This window comes from Cuculus canorus, chromosome 2 (assembly GCF_017976375.1).
Source record: "Cuculus canorus isolate bCucCan1 chromosome 2, bCucCan1.pri, whole genome shotgun sequence".
Classification (NCBI taxonomy): domain Eukaryota; kingdom Metazoa; phylum Chordata; class Aves; order Cuculiformes; family Cuculidae; genus Cuculus; species Cuculus canorus.
Genome location: NC_071402.1, coordinates 145,075,582 through 145,097,414, shown reverse-complemented (window position 1 = coordinate 145,097,414; position 21,833 = coordinate 145,075,582). Strand labels below are relative to the sequence as shown.

Below are 21,833 nucleotides of genomic sequence, written 5' to 3'. Positions count from 1 at the left end.
CTAATTTAGGATGTTTATAAGATGCCTATGATGCCTTTGCTAAAATGATGTACATCCAGTTTGTTAATTCTAGCTGTAGTTGTTACAAAAATGTAAATGTTAAGCATAAAAAACCTGAAAGGGAAAGAGCTCATATATGAGGAGGAATTTAGATAATGAACTAGTGTTAGAAGTAGCAAACAGGCTTAACTGTTTGTATGTTTGGTGTTTAATGTCGCTTTCTCAGTGCTCTTAACAGAATCAAACTTAGACTTTTACGGAAAAAATATGCTGAAGATGTTAAAAGCAATGTGTCAGTAATTTGACTTCTTGAGGATTTTGAAGTGTTGATGTTTAAAACTATTTTGGTACCTTGGCTTGTATTTCCTGAAGAGTGGAGAAAGAGCAGTATGTTTTGAGTTTAGTTAAGATTCTTGAGACTTTTAGAATGTTCATTTTGATGACCAGTACCTTAATTTTCCCCGCCTTGTAGAGGGGAGTGACAATAGGCTTATTCTGTTAACCTTGTGCTAAAAATAATGCAACAGCCTTTTCTTTGTCTGCCAAATTCATGGCTACGTATGTGGAAGATGGGAAAAGATAACTTGCAAACAGTTTGGTATTTTTTAGAATGCTACTTTGTAGTAGGAAATCTGTGGATTTTCTAATATGTCTTTTCACAAAAATTTACATTTTCAACTGTTGAAAGAAGGTGTCTCTCAACTTCTGTTGGGGCTTCATAAAAACCAGCAAATATTAACTGTTTAGAAATATTTGTCTGTCAACCTTCTGTAATAGGTGCATATGCTTGGTGTCAAGTACAGTGACAGTTAACCAAAAGTGGATAGAATTCTCAAGGAAATAAAGTCTTTTCAAAGTTCATCTAGGCAAACTCATTTACTGTGTTATACCATTGTGTTTATAGCAAAGGATGTTATATGTGCATTGCTGCAGTTTATTAGTATTGCACGGCTGACTTGATGGGAGCTCAGATAATTATGATGTAAACGATTTGGAATGCAAATACTCCTGTCAGTCTGGTTTCAAAAAGCTTCCATTGCTTTGTTATGACAATAAAGAATATCTTTATATTTTTCTATTTTTTTGTTAAAATGGTAAGGTCTGAATCTTCTTTACCAGCTGCAGAGGAGCATCTGTCTCCTCGGCTCTATTTCTGCAGTCCATCTGCAGGTGAGGAGGACTTGAAATTAAAGTATTCTACCCAACTCTAACTAGAAACAGAATTATGAGAATGGCAGGTGTAGTTTAGATATCCAAAGTCTTCCCATACATAACATCCAATTCTGTTTCCAAAGAATGCTGGAATATATCACAGTACAGACTGTGTGGCTTGTCCTGTGGGAACTTCCAGGACTCGGAGAAAATTCCTGAAAAGACTGAAAAGGCCTTCTCTTTATTGATGCCAGCACACATCTTCAAGGCAGCCCTAAGCTACACACCGTCTGTGTGTAAAGCAGAAACCAAATCAAAACAAAAACCAAAACCATCCAAAGAAAAAAAACCCCAAACAAACAATTATTTCCAAAAAGTAGGAAAACTTTTTGGAAAAGGAAAAGCTGCCAGCTTCATATCCAGGACAAGTGGCAGCACTTTGCATAGAACTCTCACACTGCTGCTGTTTGCAGACAACCCAGGCAGCGCCAAAGAGAAATCCAGTAAGAATAAGATGTGAGCTTAATGACAGCGGAATTTATCCCAACTTGTGCTGACATGGTAGTGCACTCTGTTTTAGGAGAGCAGGTTTTATGTCTATGTGGCAGCAGATGCTAAAGGGGAAGTTTTTCATTTTTACTGCTCCCAACAAAACCTACACGTCTCAGGAAGGTTGTATTGTCCTTAGCATGCAGAGCATCCGAGCAGCCCTGCACAGGACTTGCTCCTGGGAGCTTTCCAGTAGGGAAATGGCTGCTGGCATCTCATTTTCATACACCCACGAGCAGAAAAGAACCTCAACTTAAATCTAGAACTGCTAAACTTAAAAATTCCTTGAATAAAGAATTTAAATCTGTGATGAGTGTATGATACATTGGTAAGGGAGCTTTGCAGAGAGGCTGGATTATTGCATGGGTTTCCCCACCCTTGTGTCTCTTACAGCAGTTCGAGCACTGCTTGTGTGAAGAAGTGGGGGAAGACTTCTTTTTTTCCCCCTTTGAGAAATTTAGCTTCTATTTGGTTTTGTTCTGTGCTTCTCTGAAATGGTGAAGGAAGTTGGGCCTAAAAGGTGGGTGTAAGAGCGCAGAGGCGTTTGAGGCAATACTCAAACGTCTGTCAGATGGGGTGGTCAGTAAGCTACTGTATCGGAAGGCTTTGCTTGTAGTCAGATCAATAGTGTTTGTCACTTTTTTTGTTGTTGTTTTTTGAATTCATCTGTAGGGAGACACCTCCTGTGCTTCTCAGCATCCTCTGGGTGACGTTTTTAATGAACCCCCCTGATCCTGTTGGGGACTTCGGCAGTAATCTCCTTCTCTCACAAGTGTTGGACTCTGTAAATTGATTCCTGCACAAAAACCATGGCAAGATTGCTCTAGGCTGTCAAGAATTGTGTGGTTGGGGCACTTTGGTTGTTCGTGAGGCAGTTACGTGAATCTCCTGTAAAGAGGCAGCTGCTGCCTAGCCACCCCCTACTGCAAGAGACACAACAGCCCAGAGATTGTTCTTGTGAGCTCCGCTGCTGAGCTGGGCTTCTCTCAAAAGCTCTGCTATAATTGATAAGAAATGATCTTGGATGAGGTTTCTGAGAATTAAGTTAGGAAGTGGAAGGTTTTTTTCGAGTGTTAGTTGGCATTGGGTAAATTAGAATTATTCCCCTCTTTTAGTGTTTTATGGCTAAAATTAAGAAGTTAAGATTCTGCTTTCCATTCATCTCTTAATTGCTCTTAGGACTCAAGGCAGGGAGATTTTTCCAGTGGTAAACAGCCTTTCTAAAACACAATTAGCATTAATTAACATCCATGCTGGGGATTTAATCAGAAGCAGCAGATTAGTTCTGTTTTCTGAACCTTCTTTTTTTTCCCACCTTGCATACAGCTGTTCTTGTACAGGCTGGAAACCTCATGTTCGCAGCAGGGAGCTTGTCCTGGGGCTTATGTCTCCCAGAGCTGTCACACGAACAGCATTCACACATCAAAGACTTTTTAAAGAAATAGAAAAGAATCTTTCTGATGGATCAGATGCTACAAGCTTCCCCTGGAACTACAGCATTAAATTTCTCTGCTACCATTAAGTGACTTGCAGCTTTCCCAGTTGTGCCTTTTACTTATTTTACTCACAATTAGAGTTTTTTGGTTTTATGGGTCACTGAATTGGTTTCTTTGAAGAGTGGTATTTGAAGATACATAGTGTAGGCTCAAACCCTAGAAGAAGTACTTTTTTTTTAAGGTTTGGGGTACCTAGTAGAAATGTAAAAGTAGCTATATAAGATATATATATATATAAGATATATATATAAAAGATATAAGTAGCTCCCTGATCTTTTCCCCCATGTTGTTTGAAGGGTAACTGGTGGGTTAAATGCTTTTCTTTAATTACTTCAGTTATTTGCTGTTTGTCTGGTAGCTGCAAATTGAGTTCTGTTTACTTGGTAGGATGTGCTCCAGTATTGCAATAGAAGCACTACAGAAAAATAGAAAATAATGACTTTTGGTTTTATATAAAGCAATTAATTAACTGACAGAATGGTGTTTTTTGTTCAGTTACTTGTTACCAACTTTTGTTTAAAGCTTGGGACTATCTTGACTAAAATCAAATGCTAAATGGACTTATGCATTTTTGACAGGAAAAGAATATGGTCAGCACTTAAACTTATGGACTTTTAAGGACTTTAAGATGAGGCGCTTTTAATAGGTCTGCTTGCAGGGTGTTTTTTGTTTTCCTGGTATCATGCCTGTGTACCTGTTAAGAGGGAGTTTGTTTTTAAGTTTGACATCATTGTTCCTTTTTTTTTTCCAGAAGTTTGGAGTCAATCAGTCTAAGCCAGAATTCACAGTGGATCTCAAAGGAGCATCAATTGACTGGGCCTCAAAAGACAAATCCAGCAAAAAGAATGTTATTGAGGTGAATCACTTTATTTAAATGCAGAATTATATGTCCATTTTTAGGATGTCTATATGGAATATGTTTTTAAATTTTAAGCAGACTATTTACTGTTTACATTTGTAAGTGGCTATATATTATAGAATAGTTATGCCAGGGAGAAGTTTATTTTGATTTACATAATTCCACTTTTGAGTTCTAGAGTGTTTATCAATTCTGATGATATGTTTTTATTTCTTTAAAGCTAAAAACACGCCAAGGAACTGAGCTCTTAATTCAATCTGATAATGACAGCTTTATTAATGAATGGTATAAAGTTCTTTACCAAACCATCAACAATCAGGTATGTGTTTGAATCGTGGAGGCTCTATTTTCAAGGTAACGTTATTTAGTAAAATAATTGATACAACATCTAGTTCTTCATGTACGTCTTCATTTCCCCATTTAGAGTATGGGCAAGAGGTTGAGGATATGGCAGTTACTTGATGGTGAACTATTATTAATAGTGGCAGAGGAGGAAGGGTGGTCCACTGGATTAAGAACCAGGAGATGTGGGCTGACGTCCAGCTCACAAATGAGCTTCCTTCTGCGGCCAAGTACTTGTTCTGTCTCTGTGAAAGGTTCTGATAGTGAAAGGGAGGACAGCCAAGGGAGTGCTTCATGACATACTTTAATCAGCATTTGATACTGCTGTTCACTTAAAGGCTGCACTGAAGTGCACATTAAAAGCCTTGGCAAAATACTGTATTATCTCTTCTTATCAGACTAGTGCCAACTATTTAATCAACAGAAAAGTAATCGAGCATTTACTCTTGATATTGCCAAACAAAATTTTATGTCTTTGAACTGAGAAGAAGTTGGAGAAGATCTTGGAGAAAATATTCCTCTAATTTCAAGTTAACTTCATGTATATTCTCAATTTCTGTAGCTACAGTCCCAGCTGCTGCCTATGAGCTGCATTTATGTTGCTTTTGATGTCAGTCAGTGCCCTTAATTTCTCTTAGCTCTGATAGTTTTTTATACATATGGGTGTTTTCCACTCAAACACAGCAGGCTAATACAGATGATGTATTTTTTTCTGAGTGCTCATGGTTTAGGCTCCCAGTCTTCTGCTTTCTCGTGGTATGGAAATGTCATGATCCTTAGGAACCAGGCAAGGCAATCACTCAGGTATACTCTTCTCCTGTCTGCCCCGGGCAATACAACTGAGGTCGCTTCCTCCCTCCTTAAATATAAATGAGGATGGAAAGGCTGGGATATAGCTGAGAAGAATGAGATGTTATGTTTTAGGTTGAGGAAATCTGTGGTGGAATCGGGAGTTTTTATCAGCGCTCTGGAGGAAATAGTGGTTTATTACTGCTGAGAGCTGGTAGCCGAGAGAAGCAAGATTACAAGGGAAGAGTTCAAAATGTAAGTTAGTACCCTGCTTGATAATTTGGAGCTGAAGCTTTGGCTACAAAAATCCATCAGCTCTGAAGAAAACTTCGGATTTTGAGAATTTTATGGTAATAGTAGCTATGAATCTTTTTCCCAGGACAGCCGCTAGTTCTAGCATGATGAGACCTTCCTCTAATGAAGTTACAGCGTAAATTCTGTTCTTATTGCTCCTTCAAGCTGCTGTTGTGGCAATATGCGGTACAAGAGGAATAGCTGTATGTCAAGGGAGTGGCTGTTGGTTTTTACATACAGAAATTTCCAGTTTATTAGTTTAACTTGTTCCGTAATACAAACTAGAACTCAGGAGATTTTTCCAAAGGAATTAATGTGAAGAGAGCACTGTCTCAATGGTCTCAGTGGCAGAGGGATCCTTAGCAGAGGCATTAGTCAGGTGGTTGAAATATTGACCTCTGGTATGTAAAACGGCTATTAAAAGCTTTTGAAAAGCAACAGGGAATGAGGATATTTAAACTGAACATTATCTTGAAGGGCTAAAGTGAAACTTGAAGTCATGCTTCTGCTCATTCAGTGCTCTGAGTACACAATCTTGCCTTTCCTTTTTTTTTTTTTACATGTCCTTCCTTGTAACAAAAGACTCTGTACTGTCAGATTTTTTGTAACTGCGTAGAAGTCAAGTTCACTGCAGGTGGGCAGTTTCACAGACTCTGGTATCTGCCTCCATACTACATGATCTAAATTTTCTCTTGACTCTGCTTAGTAAGAACATGCTGAACGCTCAATAACACAGGTCAAGGATTTTAGGCCCTGGCGTATTTACTGTTTTAGAATAAATTCGGTGTGTGTATTGACAGTGGTGAAATTTTCTGCCGAGACTTCTATTTTCTGTCACAGAAAATTCTAATACCAGGAATGAAAGCATTTACCCTATTTCTAGAAGTGTTCTGTAGACCCTGTTAATCAGGTGCTTCTGTAGCAGACCATGTAAATGAAATAGCTGGTATTTGTCTGTTGGATCTGAAAAAACATTAATGTTGTTTATTGGTTGATTGTAACGAAGTGTTATCATGAAAGGCTGGTTGTACTTTGTTCAGAATCCAGCAAAACTTTGAGTCTTACGATCAAATCGTGTTTCTGAAAGTTATTCACTCTGCCAGTGAGAATGGTATAATCTCTGAAGATATTTTTAGCCTCTGGAGTTCAGGAAAGAACCAATGGAATATCATTATAGGAAAAAAAAAAGTACACTGTAGAACTATTTACAGGAAAAGCGTTAAGGCCCTATGGATGGGTAAACTGACCCCTGTACTTCCTTGAATCTACTAGGTAGTAGAGTCTGATGAAGCATTGGAAGATGACATACCAGATTCCCCTGGGGTGGAAAAACAAGACAAAGAAAAAGAGAAAGAGAATAAAGACTCTAAGAAGCTTCGTTGTGAGTTTGAAAATTTTCTACAAATTTTATCAATGCAAATTTTTATTTTTGCATCTTCAGTATTGTGTGTAAATAGAGAAAGAATTCACAAGGACAGCTAGAAATGAAACTATTCAAGTTTGGAAACAGGCTTTGATGTGGCTCATTCTGCATCTTTATGCCATATAGTAGATTGTGTTCCATGTTTATTACTCATACTTAAAAAAAGTCTTCAGATTCTGCTGTGTGACTTGTGATAAATAAAAGAAAACAAGCTGCAGTGAAATGGATTATTTTCAAGGTATTGTCGAATGCACCGACGTGGTTAGTGTTGTTTTCTCTGACTTTCTTATAAATTATTTTGAATAAGTATTGTTTTGTCTTTTTACATACTCAGAACTGATTAGATTTGTTTTCCTTGAGTTTTGTCTGTGGTACAGTATCTGTAAATATTTACACTATTAACTTAAACTGCAGTTTTGTTAAGTTGCTAATGATGTTATATTGGCTCTTTTAGAGAAATTAAACCATTTTTAATTACACCTTCAGAATTTTAGAGCTAAATTTCATTTAGCCACAGAAATTTCTTACTGTGCACAGAAATGTGTGAATTCAGCAGACTAGTTTCTGTCTTTTACTTCTGGGCCTTATATGGAATTTTCAAGTATTTATTTTTTCAGAATAGTTGACTTAATGAAAGGTGGGACTGGTTTTGAAACATAGATGTATTTTTAAAATTCCACGTCTATTCCAAATGTAAGTTTCCATTCAGTTAGTTTCACAGGCAACATTTGGTTTTACAAGTTTTCTGTGACAGGGTTGTCTCGTGGTGGTTTGTAAGTTGGATGCTATTGACAAGGAGTCCAAGTTAAGGAGAGTTAAGTTAAGGAAAATAATGTGGATGCATTGCAAATTCGAATAGGTTTTGAATGTAGTTTTGAGCTTTATTTTTTTGTTTTTAAATGTTGGTTCCTTGACAAATAAATGCAGTGTGCATTCTGTGGATATTCACATTAAATGCATTTCTCTTTTCAGCAGTGAAAGCTTCTAGCAATACAGATTCTGCAGATCAGAAAAAGACCAAAACAAAGCTCAAGAAGTTTCTTACACGGCGCCCTACATTACAAGCTGTCCGTGAGAAGGGCTACATTAAGGGTAAATGAACCTTTTTAAAAAGGAGATAATTTGAAAAGCTTGATTTAGAATTTAGTAGTTCATGTGTAAAATGGAGTTAAACTTGTCTGGTTTTAGAGTAAACCACATGTATATAGCTGTTTTGTTTAAGAAAAAAAGTGTTGGATGTATAGTGGAACTGGTGATTGGTCATCACTCTTCTGAGCACTGCCACTAGCCACTGAACGTCATGGGGTCCTCCCCTGCAGCTCATTACTGGCAAAACTGCAGCGGAAACCGAGAGCTCAGGAGCCTTTTTGGACTTGGAGTGCTTCTTTGCTAGAGAATCCATTTGGTCTTCTTTCCTGAGCTTCAGATTGCTGATAATCATTTGTTGTGTACAAAGGAAAGTCTTTTGGGTACAGAGCTGAATGTGTGTAGCACATGCACATCTCTTTCACAAGGGTGTTTTAGTCCGAGTGGACCCAGACAATCATGTGCCATCTCTCAAGAAAAGAAATATTTAAGCAAACCAGGATGAGGCTGCAGGAATCTTAATTTAAACATTGTTTTTTGCTAACCTTCTTTGAATGTATACATTGTTTCAGTTGTTTCACAATGAATCTTACAGATATTCTTGAATCAAACTTCTGAATGAATTGATAATTTATTATATACTTCTGTTTGTCACACTTGTAGAAACTTTGAGCTACAGTATTTGCACAGGTCTAAGTTAATGTGTTTGTATAAATGATTGACCTGGGAGTCACTGTAAAACTTCGTTTATTTATTTATTTGTATGCTTTAGCAGGACTTGTAGGTGGTGCTGTACTAGGGTCAAAATAGCGTATGGGTAGGCAAATATCAGACCAAATCCTATTGTGATTTGCCTAACTACATACTTTAACAGGTGTGCTTCTGTTGCATGTGGCATTTGTTTGATATATTTGTGTATCTGCAAATATAATTTAACTGTAAATGATGACGTTTTTGTTTGGGATAAGGAGGCGTTATTCCCAGACTTTAATGTTTTGCTCTGCTTTACAGCTTAGTATTCATGTCATGGCTCAGTGACGTTAACTTGACATTAGCAACAGTGAATGCTATGCCAAGTTTAATTTGTACACATGCATTGATGATTGGATTTTTAATAAAGATGTTAAGGAATGAAGAGTTTGTTTTTTATTTAAAAGCATGGTGTAAACTTAAGAAGTTGGATTTGCACTGTATAGTTTTGCATTTACTGTATGAATGAAAAATGCAAGAGTCTATTTAAAAGCCCAGTGTACTTTTGTGGCTGCTGCAGAAGAAGCTTAGTAAATGAAAAACTTGACAAACTCAGTATAAGCAGAAAAAAATAATGAAAAGTTCTAGGAAAAAACCCAGACCCAACACTTGAAACAGCATGCACTACCCAGACAAGTAACTGTGCTAAAGTTTTGTTATATGGAAAAACAAAATTGCAACAGTCATTTTAAGATATGAGAAAAAAATTTTTCCTGCCTATATGGAATTTATTAAAGCAAGAGGCAGTTGTAGCAGATTGGTCTGTTACGTAGTAGTATTTTCTTGTGCTACCTACTTGGCTTTGCTTTACCTGCCACAGCTGCATGCTTGCTTGGCTTTCTGCGGTGTGGGTTATTTCAGTCCCTTGCTACTGATTCTGCTTATACAACTGGTTGCGTGAGTAGCAGCAGCTCGACTGAGGTGTTGAGGCACCAGCCGTATAAGCACACAGCTAAGCTAACTCTTTATGCCAATTTTCATACTGTATAATTGGTTTGGTGTGCTGTTTGGATGTCCCAAAGCGCTAGTCACATGCAAGTGTTGTTAATGAATCTGGTTTAATTACTAAACATGAAGAATGGGCTAGATGCTATGCATGATGCAAGTGCAAGAGCAGTTTTCTCTTGCATAAGCTCTGAAGTAAGACCTACTAGATACTGTGAAGACAACAACTCACATACTGTATTTAACAAATTTTAAAAAAAAACCCAACAAACCCAACGACTTTCTCTGCTTTAAGAATGTGAGCTTTCACTCTCTGTCTCAAACCCTATTTCAGTCTCATGCATCTGGACAGGAGAGGTCATCTTTTATTTGAGCATCTTTGAAAACAATAAAAATTAGTCTGAGAGGGATTTTGGTGATAATATAATCTGAACAAGAGGAGTTATTGTGCTGCAGAAATATACTAAGACATTACAAGAATCTGTTCTCTGCCCAAGCTGATTTTCATTTTTGCTCCAGTTTGATAGACACCCCCCCCAATCATGTAATTTTGAAAACAAAACCTCAAAATAACGTTTTGCCCATAAATATCTGTATTTAGATTCCATTCCTGCAGCCAGGTTGTCTGTTCATAGCCATGCTTGTGTCCATTCAGAGCTCTGTGATATAAAGGTCTGCCATTTACAAATCCATGCCTGAACTTAAAACTGTTAGAAATTAAAGACTCTACATTAAAGTAGATTCAAATGTAATGCTGGGTTAAACAGGAGGTGCAGTGAAAGGTGAAATTTTACAGGATTTTCCCCCAAGCAATGCCAAAAGCTTTCACTTTGATTAAAGTTTATTATCTCTGTTCAGATTTTGAAAAAAGATTACAGTAAATGTATTTCGAACTCAGAGCAGGAATGGAATGTAAGAGGACATTTGAATCCATTAAATTTCTCATTACAGTAATGACTGTATGACTTGTACAAGTATTTCCTGATGGATGAAAATAATTTCAGTCGCAAAAGTTCCTTACTCAGAGACTCGCGCTTGGGCAGCTGCTGACATTCTTTCTTACTGGGAGCTTTATCTTGCTGGGGGCTGCTGGGAGCTTTTTTCCAAAACTTTCCTGTTTTCACTCTTAATACTGTGACAATTGTACCCAGTAGTCTTTGCCCTTTGTAGAGGTTTGTTTCAACCTGAACTAGTTCTGTCACTTGAGTCCTGTTCCACTGTAAATCAGTCTCTTTACTTGGTTCCAGATCAAGTGTTTGGTTCCAATCTCACCAGCTTGTGTCAAAGAGAAAACAGCACGGTGCCAAAATTCGTGAAGCTGTGCATTGAGCATGTTGAGGAACATGGTATGGTTAAAGTTTTTTGTTTCTGAATCTCTCTTCTTCACCACACTATCTAATTTTGAACTTATTAGTCCTTAAAATGCTGTAAACTTATTTGGGGGAAATAATCTGAAACTTGTATCCGTTGTTATCAATGGGTTTTCAAGAGCAGGAAGGTAGATGGGATCCAAAAGAGGGGAGAGGGAAGGAAATCATGTATCTGAGAAATATATATGCTTCAGGATCTTTCAAGCTGAGAGGAAGGCAGGACAGCCTTCTGGCAGCAAGGCTCTTAAGAAAAGAGGTATTACAAGTGATAGAAGAGCTCAGCACAAATGAAAAGAGAAAGAACCTGCCAAAATGCAGCTGTTCATTTTTGGAAGGTTTAAGCATGCTAACAAAATAACTTGTCTTTAAACTTACTTGAAACAAACTTCTAGGAAAATATGTGTTCTAGGAAAAATTGTGTTCCTGCTCTGTATATGCTTTGACTGCCAGAAGACAAGCCTGTTGGTTTGATACTCTTCAGCCAGTTACACCTATTGCCATGTGAATTTTTATGCAATTCTGGAGGTTTATTACTGTCCACATATTGACTCATTTTTGTTTGCTTTCAATGAAAGTTAGTCTCTGCTACCTAATAACTATGAAAATTGTATTTTTGAAAGCTACACGTGACGTTCTCGGTTGTCTGATATAAAGGATATCTTCACATTTTCATTGAAAATGAACAGGGTTGTGACTCCTGAATTGGCTGTAGTCAGTGTTGCGTGTTTCTTGCTGTTGTCATTTTCCTATCTCTTGGAAAAGTTGACTGAAGGGGGGGTTATTTAATCTCCATAATAGTCATTCAAATATATACCAGTCGGTTAATTCATTATTAACAGAACTTTCTCTTGAGAATCAGGGTAAGTGTTGCAGGGGAATGCTGCATGTGAAATTTAAGTCACTTTTGACAGGAACTTCATTTAGGATTTTGTTGCAGTCTGTAGTCAGACTTCTTTCTCAGTGCTGTTATCTTATGGCCTGGGAGGGCAAAAAAGTAACTGCTTCCTTCTCCTTACTCCAGTTCAACAAGCTGCCACTTTCCTTGTAACAGCAGGCTTTATTCCATTTGTGATCTGCAGTTTGTGAGAAAGGGGTTATTTTGCTTTGTTCTATTATTATTATTATTCCTTTTTTTTTAAATTTATTTTGAAGACAGGATTACAGTGAAGATAGTGTTGAAATTTTCCTTTTAAATACCTGGGGGGGAGGCTGACAGAAATGAACAGCTTTCCCTGCTCCCCCTCCCTCACCTCTCCAATTCTTCTTCCTACTGGCAATACACTTCAAATCAGTTCTTTCTGTAGAGGAATGACTAGTGGATTATGGGGAAAAAGGGATTTATCAGATGGTGCTAGTAACTGTGCTGTTTTGCATCAGACAAATCCTTGAGGAGCTGCAGGGACTTGACAGGTATTCTGGCAAACTCACCTTTCTCAGTGGTACTGACTCTTATGCTACAATCAAGTGGCATTTTGGTTAAATTGTTTACCTCCTAATCATGCCGAGTAACTGCGGTAGCAACCACAGAGTCAGTTTGCTGCTTTTCTGGCTGAATGTGCAATATGGTAAAGGCAAGGGCTACCCATTTTAGTTTTGTAGGCTGTTGGGTAGTGATGGGTATGCATGCACATCATTCCTTCTCCATGCAGAGCTGGTCACTTGACAACTTTGAGGTGCTCTCTATGCATGACTTAATTTGATTTTTCTTAACCATACATTAAAAAATTGAATATTCACAAAATACTTGGCTTTTGCATGGTGGACTGCCATATACCCCCTGCCTACCCACCACCAGCATCTTAAATGAGACACCTAGTCTTGTTAGGGAAACTTGGAGCTGTTGCCTCTTTCCTGCTGTTCTACTGTTTAGGAAGTTTTAGGGATTATCTTGACCTTGATGCTACCAAGCCTATGACAGTAAACTAAATCTCCACTGAAATTCCCTGCCAGTCAGAAAAGCTGGTTTAATTTCCTTTTGCATTTGTGTTGTTGAATCAAGTGTTCTTTGTTACAAGGTGGGTTTGTTGCCTTTTTTTTTTTTTTTTTTTTTTTTTGAAATTTTGCTGAGTAGACCTACATCTTTGTAGCAGCCTTGATTGTAGAATTCATGCATATGTAAGGTATTAAAATGGATTTATCCCTTTATTTTAGGGTTAGATGTTGATGGCTTATACAGAGTTAGTGGCAATCTTGCAGTGATACAGAAGCTAAGATTTGCAGTCAATCATGGTAAGCTTTCTTCAACTATATTACAGTTGTGTATGTTTTCAGATAGTTGAAGTTCATGGAAAGCTCAGGACCAAAATTCTTAATATATAACTGCATTCTTTCATGAGAAATGATTGTCTTCTTCAAAGTAAAAATACTTCAAAATTGCAGAATTCAGCGTGTAATTTACATCATTTGAAAAACTTGGCACCCTGGAGGTTTGGTCTTATGTGGAACACAGAGGCATTGCTAGAACTCAATTTGAAAGAAATGTGGTAATGGAATCGGGGGAGGGAATTATTTCAAACAAAATAACTTCATATCTTGTAGAAAAACAGTAAGAATATTAAACTTCCACTAGCTTTAACATTGTAAGTCTATGCTTTTTAACGAGATTTGCTGCTGCCTTTTAGTATAGGGGTGCTTAGCTCCTCTTTGCCGGACTCTGTGTATAAAATCCTTTGCTGTGACTACATCTTAGTGTTTTGTTCAGTAGGAATCAATAGGTAGCAGGAGGCTAGGAATAGGACAGTAGCCCATCTACAGTCTGATCTCTCATTTCCTGATTGACAAGGTCCAATAGTAGATTTAGTGTTATTCCAGCAGCTCCCATTCCTCTCTGGAAAATGCCCTTGGTTTAGGGGAGCTGCATGTAGTGCAGTTGGCCGAGTTTGGCCCTTTGTCTGTAGTGGTTGATGTTTCTGTATCCTCTTACACTGCTGCAGCTCTGTATGCCAGCAGAGAATGGAGCTGAAGTGGATTAAAAGCAATGATTACAGAGAAGTAATTAAGTTTGTTTATTTTTTTTTAAAAAAAAACAACCCAACATTTATAGTTAGATTATTAACATCGGTTATTCATTTTTCTCTCTCAGATGAGAAACTAGACTTGAATGACAGTAAATGGGAAGATATACATGTCATCACAGGAGCTCTGAAGATGTTTTTCAGAGAATTGCCAGAGCCGCTGTTCACTTATAATCACTTCAATGACTTTGTCAATGCAATCAGTAAGTCTGCAAAACATATGTGTGCTCTTTGTATGAGTTCTGCTCAATATGTACAGTTCAATTAATGATTTTGGACTGTAGAAAGAAAGTTTGGTTATGAATGCCTGTAAGGCATTCCTGAAATGCTCTGTCAGTAATGCGCGGTCCGGTCAGGAGGTGGCAGTGTTTTATCTTGTATTAGCACTGCACAGTGTTTGTGTTTTAGTCCTGGCCTGTTAAATTTTATGCTGAAGTTTTAAACAAAAATACTGAATTTTTGTTTCTACACCTCATCCTTTTGCAGAACAAGAACCAAGGCAGCGTGTGCATGCTGTCAAAGATTTAATCAAGCAGTTGCCAAAACCAAATCAGGACACCATGCAGGTACTCTTTAGACACCTGAAGAGGTAAGTAGCAGATAGAAGGAAAGACTTTGTATTGCTGAGCCTCCCATAAAGCTAAATAATCCAATTAAATGTACTTGGTGGCTGTTCTCACTGCATTTTTCTTGCCTGTATTGGACTGGATGAAAACAGTCTATCAGACCATATTTATACAAGCTTGCAAAGCACTGAAGTAACTTTAGACAGCATGCATCATAGTTGTGATGTTTACTGCCAAATCCTTTTGTTCAAGGGATTGTGGGAGGATCAGGAATAGCATTTCAAAACAAAACTTTTCTGTAGAGAGCGGAATTGCAGCAGCTGTATGTCCTAATACTGAGACTACTTGTTAAATAAATACTGACTAGTCATTTGCTTTGGACTGTGTCTTTTTCCTGTCATCTCATTGATGTTAACACTGATGAGTCTCTCTTTCTATATTTTTTTTCTCTTTCAGAGTTGTAGAAAATGGAGAGAAGAATCGAATGACCTATCAAAGTGTAGCAATAGTTTTTGGTCCAACCTTATTAAAACCAGAGAAAGAGACTGGTAACATAGCAGTCCACACAGTATACCAGAATCAGATTGTAGAATTAATTCTACTGGAATTGAATTCCATCTTTGGACGCTGACATTTTTCTTGGAGTAGAAACTGGAAGTGATGGGTTGGCAGCAGTACTCCATCAGAAGGAAAATCTCTCACTGTACATGATGTATTATGTTTGTGGACCAAACAGCAACTTTTTTTTTTGCACTTTTGGGGAGGGGAGAAACAGGAGAAATGTTTAACCACTTTAATGCGAATTAAAAACAACACTTTCCTTGAAAAGTTCCATGTAAAAAGTGAATTGAAAAGTTTATAGTTTGCCTTTTCTAAAGTAGTATTGGAAAAATGTAATATAGTTCATACACTGGATTTCTTGAAGAGTAAAGCTATTGATCTCAAACTGGATAATCTGGAATTTAATCTTAACATTTTTCCACTTTATAGGGAAAACTCCTACCAACTGGGATGGAAAATTTCAGCGAAATTACATCTTAAGCTTATGTATTACAACCTACTCAGATCTGTATGACACTTTTCCAAGGGATTTCTGCATGCAGTGACTGTCTTAAACTTGTGCTAACAGTTTGGTTTAGTTATGCAAATCTAATTCCTTACTTGATTCTACTGTCCTTTTTCTGTGCCACTCCCCCCACCATTTTTTTTCTTTTCTAATCTTTTTCCTTTTTTTCCCCCAGCAACCTTTCTGGAACTCCTTAGTTGCTTTATGGAACAGAGCACTGTTTCAAACACTGAAATTGTAAGACTATCCAGCAAAGGATATTTGTCTTGTGACATAATAGAAGTGATATTTAATAAACATGTTCATTTTTTTCAGGGTAATTCCCAAGCTAAGTTTTGTGTTATACTGGTTTAAAGCTAAAATCTAAGTAAATACCAACTGTAATACTGTACTGAGTTCTTGGTATAATGCTGTGGTAGTGGAAGTTTGATGTAAATACAGGCTGTCCTTTTGATTCTTGTATATAATTCAGTTCCTGTATAGTTTTAAGACATTTTAGTCACACATTTCTAATAATGGGTAGATTAGCTACAGTAGCATAATATTTCCAGTGGATGTCTGGGTTTCAGCAGGGAAACAGGTTATGGGGAGGGAAGGGGGACCTAACTGTGTGCACTTTTAGATGTTAATTACATTTGCAGGCAAATAATTGTAATGCAAATGGTACTGGAGAAATACTGAGTGTACTTGCTAAATTGTTAATGCACTACAAGAGGAGCCTTTTAGGTTATTTAATATGTACAGGATACATTAGAAAAAATGTATTATGAATTCTAACATCTACAAATAGTGAAACTCATGTTTTGATAGATAGATGTTTGATGGAATCCATGATGCTAAATTTAAGAATTTCTTTTTACATTAATGTAGAATAATTTGTAAAATTGGTTTTGGAAGATTTTGTTACAGGGAGCATGGTCTGCTGAAGATTTTTTTAAATGTATTTTTCTAGACTAACTGCTGTATCTGACATATTTGTTATGTCTAACCTGAATAAAGAAAACCACTAGTTCTTTTGAAGTTTCCATTCCCAGTTCAGACAACATGAATCCCCTTTAAACAATAAGACCAATGCATCTTACTGCTTAGCATGGGTACTAATTGTGGCAAAGAGCTGTCATGCTGCATTAAAAGACAAATTCTTACCTTATAACCTGACAATTTTAGGAAATTCCTGATCCCTTTCTTTAACACATTAAATTGTAGTATAAGGTTCAGAGAGGGCAGAAGTAATTTGTGATCTTTAAAAACATACCCCAGCTTAGTTGGAACTTACTGTACAGAAAGCAGATGCATTGGGAAAATAATTGTATTCGGCCTCTGATCTGTTTTGTACCTTTCACAGCACAGTTCTGGCTTACAGCAAAGGGGATGTATGGGAAAGTACTGAGATGTAATCAGATAAACGGTACGAGAATTTCATGAGCGTAAGGTTTGCATGAAAAGTCTTCAGAGATAAAAAGAGAAGACAAGTTACTTTGTGGCTTTCTTACTGTCTTCTTGTGGTAATGGTGAAGTCTTGTGGTTTGTTGCAAAGCGACCTGGGTGAGAATTGCGATAGCTCCATCTCGGTGTTGTGTTGTCAGCCTCCTAGTAGGTTGTCAAACCCGAGCAGCTCAGAGTGGCATCTCTGCCCTAAGCTACTAGAAAATACCAACCAAGTTTAAATCTGTTGCTGTAGATTATTCAAATCCCAACTTCAGCTGTAAAATAAGAAAATAGAATTCCCACTGCTAAATGAGAGGGCACAGGTCACCTTTTCTGTATGAGTGTTATGTTTTTCAAGGGAAGAATGCCTTTTTAAAATGATTTGATAATGAGGATGTCACACTCTTCCTTGTATTCCCTGAAAATAAAGCATTTTGTTATTACAGTACATAGTATGATTTTGTGCGGTGAAGTTGTCACAAGTTTTAATGTTCTCGTTTTCACTTTGGGAAGGGGAGAGAATTCTTTTTAATTGAAAGAGGCATAGCAAAACACTTGAGACATTCAGGAAGAGGCAGCTGTCCAAGCCTTGGGTTTCATCATTTCTTGAAATACCTTGTCCTGTTCCTGTAGGTAGCTTTCTTTTAAAAAATCAAAATGAGATTTTTGCACAAACACGGGAGGAGAAAGCTATTTTTATTAGCTGAAACATAATTGAATTTATGTATTCCTCAATATGGGCTTTAAATCAGATTTTGTTGTGGTTTAAAATCATTTAAAAGAATATAAACTTTTGCAGCCATAACCAGTCAAAGTTACTGGAGGTCCAGTGTTATGTATTGGTGCCAGCTGAAATTTTGTTTCAGCTCTATAGTTCAGCTACGCAGTGTTAGTAGCAAGCAACTCTCAAATGTGCTTGATCTACACCAGTTACGGGTTTCTTCAGTTTCAGGCTGGGGAAAGAAGTGGGCACAGAAGGCAAGGCAAATACACACAGTCATTTCATGTAAATTATTTTTTAAAAAATCAAAATTGCATGTGAGTAAAGCTTCCTGTGTGCAAGTGGATAGGTCACGCTTACAGCCCAGGCCCAGACTCCTCCCCATCTTCACAGAAAGCCACGATCAGTTCCCTTTGTGCTGAACCCATTATATCCCGGCAAGTGAATCCTCGACTCACAGCATGAGGAGAGAAAGGAGTTCCTAGGTAATGCAATGTCAGTTTATTCCTGTGTGGAGTCCTGAATTTTTACCCTTCAAGGTAAGGGCTTTATTTAGCCCTAAAGTAATGATATTCTCAGAATCAATTGGTTAATTTATAAGCCATAATGTGAACCAGGCACAGTGGGGCATTCTGCTGGGTGAAGGGGGAGGTACAGCGTGTCTAATGAGGCCGCCTGCGAGCGCCAGGGAGAGGAGAGCTCCTCTGAAGAATCTTAATTAGCCGCCACAATTGCAAAGTTTTGTGGGCAAGCAGCTGGTAGGACTGGATCAGACTTTTACAAAAGTAGCTCTATGCGATTTTGGGACTTAAATGAACATCCTCCCCAGCATTCTTGTAAACAGAGCACTTGTAAAACAAGATCACGCTGAGTAGCGAGTGGACCTGAAAGACATTCAGACGCAACTTGGCCTCTTGGTCCTTTTTATTACCTTGAAAATTAAATGGCAGCTCTAATATTAAAATTTCCTACAACTTCCACAAATGGATTTGAGTTTGTTAAGGTATTTTGCCACTACTGACTTTCAAAAGATGAAATCTGTGTTGCATTCAATGCACTCAGAACTGCAAAGTGGAACGAGCAGGGATAGCATCAGTTTTGTTTCTTGTAGAACTTCATCTTGCAGTTTGTGGCACTAAGATGTAGTTGGCTAGGGAAGGGGAGAGCAGATCCTTAGTGGGGGAATAAGTAAATGCAAACTGCTGAGGGCAACCAGATAAAGCAGGTGTGACGGACAAGTGAGGGAGCAAAGGAGCAGTCACTTAGCAAATCTGCAGGAGTCCAGGCCAGAGACCTGAGAGAAAGCCAGACTACCAAGAGTGTGTGTATGTGTAGGATTCTTTTTTTCCTTTTCATCTTTTTTCCACTTCATACAGTGCAGATGAAGGCCTGGCTATGCTTCGTAAGAGTAAGCTGCTCTGTAAACAGGTGGGAGTTCAAGTGGCATTACAAAATGCCAGTGCTTGCTTACCTTTCTGCAGACTTCTTCAGAGCAGCTTCTCTTCCTCAGCTCCTTGGTGATGAGCTTGTATCCAGATTCGCCTTACACAAACACCTGAGTGCTAATGGGAGTCAAGAGCTAGGTTGCTTCAACATAATTGTGAATGCACAAACAGCATCTGTGTGATACAAAACCAAACTCGTTCTCAGTTTGGCAGCATTATTGTGGTGGCACTGAATGCCTCATCTGAGATCCAAACCCTGTGACAACAGATCCTGGCGAGCAAGGGTAGCCCCGTCTGTTACGATCTCGGAACACCAGAAGAAAGAAATGTACAAAGCTGAAAAGTGGGAGTGTACAGAAAGACAAAACCGTAAGCTGAATTGTCTTCACTGATGTCTGTGGGCAATCCTGCTGCACAGTGCTGCTGCCAAGTTTGCCTGCTGGCTGCAGGGATGCTTTCCCCTGGAACTGAGCAAGCACATCCTCAGAGGGTGCTGGTCTTGGCCAGCCCCTGCCCGCATGTGTGTGAGCTGCTCAGTCTGTGAAGGAAAACTGAGACATGGTTGTGCGAGTGTCTCTCTTGGCACTCTCTTAAAGTATTACATTTTAACTGTTTTCCAGCTTGAAATAGCTGTTTCATAGCTGAAGTACTGTTCTCACTGATGTGCTAGTCCTGCTCGAAGTTTTTTCTTTGAAGTTTTATGGATAAGACTTCTTCTCCTATTAATCTCCTTTTCCTGCATCCACCCACCTGCTATTCCTGCTGCCCTGAAAGTCAATCCGACTTGGACCATTTGCTTCCTTATTTGTACAACAGCCTGGAGACTGGGGGCTGGAATGTGCTGTGCTTGGTCCAGAATGCTGCTTTGCCTGCGGAGGCAGAGGCATGGGCCACACAGCCAGAGATACTTCATTAAAAGCAGTCGTCAGCATTAATGCTAAATGGTAACATCAACAACAAAAAGGAAAAAAAAAGAGTACAGACTGGAAGAATAAGAAATGGTTCTTTCCAGGTAACAGTTAAAGCAGGCTGTGTGCAGCTCCCCTGTTTCCCAGAATGCCTGTTCTTCTCCTGTGTTGCAGAAATGTACTTAAACTAGGCAATTAGATATTATATTTGGCACAAAGCTGAGGCAAAGCAATGTAATTCCGTGCAACCTTTGAATCACCATCCGTATCGCTTGTGTAGGCTGAGCTATGAGCCAGCTGTCAAGAGGACTGCACAATCTTCAGGTTTACATTAAAGCACAGTGGATATAGGCCAGGATCATACTCGTTCCCTTCTTTTGCCAGCTCTTACTAGCCTGCCCAATTCAAATGTATGAAAATAAGTAATGTTCTGTCCCCCTTTCCCGTTCATGGAGTACATCAGCTCTGTGCCGCAAGCCGTGTGCTCGTGGTGTTCGTGGGTACAGCTTCTTCCTCTGTACATACACAATTTAGTTAAGAGGGGGAGAAGAGAGTTTATTATAAACACTGAACTGTGGGCAGCATCATTAGCACTTAAAAATCATAACTAACTCCCCAGGTGGTTGTCCTAATGCGTTCTGGGCTTTCTTTGCATCCCTGAGATAAAAAGAAAGCCTGAGCTTGTGAGGGCAGGATGCAGTGCAACAAGATGTTGAGTGCCGCTGTTGTTGGCAACTCCAATTTTGCAAATCAATGGTCTTGGACAGTGGAAATGATGCCTGTGTGAGGCAGAGGTGGGGACTAGTGCCTTTCCTTCCTTCCTGCTGTCTTTCTAATCTGCTAGGTCATGAGCTAAGGCTTGTGGCACGTTGCAGGCCAGACAACACAATTATAATGGTCCTCTCTGATTTTAATGAATCTATGAAAGAAGTTGGCATGCAGCCTTCCATTTAGCCATTGGCTTCCTTGTTCCTTCTTGGCCATTCATGCCCTATAGCAAATGAAAGACCTTTCCTGGCCAGTTTTCATTCTCATTTCTCTCCTAAAGTAATGCTGCTCCGTTAAGTAAAACTGTCTTGTCCCCCGGGGCCACTTGTGCTGGTGTGTTCCAGGGGACTGGGATGGCAGTGGGCAGTACCAGGTAGTGCCACATTCCCCAACCAGTGACCACAAGTTCAATAAAGTACTGTTAAAGTTACTCTTTCTTTACCATAGCCCGAAATAGAAGGCTATTCTGTAGCCCTTATATTCTATAAGTTAGTTGCTTGCAGACACAAAGGCTTCCCTCTTTACAAAGCTTTGCACCAGATACAAAGAAATCCTCAAAGCCGTGAGCCACTGCCAGGTGGTGTAAATCCTCAGCTACTGCCCCTCTGCCACTGTGCAGCAGAGCCAGGCGTGAATCAGCCCTGGCAGCTCCCACTGGCACAGTTCTGCCCTGGGATGCGGCACCCAGCTGTGCAGCCGATCTCCAGCACAGGAAAAGAAAACTCTCTGTGAAGAAACATGGAAAGGGAGCTAGCGTTAGACCTAGAGTGCCTGGCAGTCTTGTACATCCCTTCCCCGACACAGCCAGCACACAGCATGCTCCAGCCATAGGCAGGAGCACCGAAGGCAACTGCAGACACCC

The 21,833-nt window shown here is 38.8% G+C and overlaps 1 protein-coding gene across 7 annotated transcripts in view; it reads left to right on the top strand.

The window, feature by feature from the left end:
* Nucleotides 1-17,577, top strand: part of ARHGAP12 (Rho GTPase activating protein 12) — a 74,253-nt gene extending 56,676 nt beyond the window's left edge. For 4 of the 7 annotated variants that reach the window (XM_054058685.1, XM_054058682.1, XM_054058679.1 and 1 more), the window contains 9 exons: nt 3,949-4,053; nt 4,277-4,375; nt 6,754-6,862; nt 7,877-7,996; nt 10,933-11,031; nt 13,207-13,284; nt 14,138-14,272; nt 14,556-14,658; nt 15,092-17,576. In XM_054058685.1, the coding sequence (XP_053914660.1) occupies nt 3,949-4,053; nt 4,277-4,375; nt 6,754-6,862; nt 7,877-7,996; nt 10,933-11,031; nt 13,207-13,284; nt 14,138-14,272; nt 14,556-14,658; nt 15,092-15,266 (1,023 nt within the window). In that variant the 3' untranslated portion in view covers nt 15,267-17,576. Of the gene's footprint in view, nt 1-3,948; nt 4,054-4,276; nt 4,376-6,753; nt 6,863-7,876; nt 7,997-10,932; nt 11,032-13,206; nt 13,285-14,137; nt 14,273-14,555; nt 14,659-15,091 lie in introns of all 7 variants that reach the window. The other 3 variants (XM_054058684.1, XM_054058681.1, XM_054058683.1) reach the window with 3 other exon arrangements.
* The last annotated feature ends 4,256 nt before the right edge of the window (nt 17,578-21,833 follow it).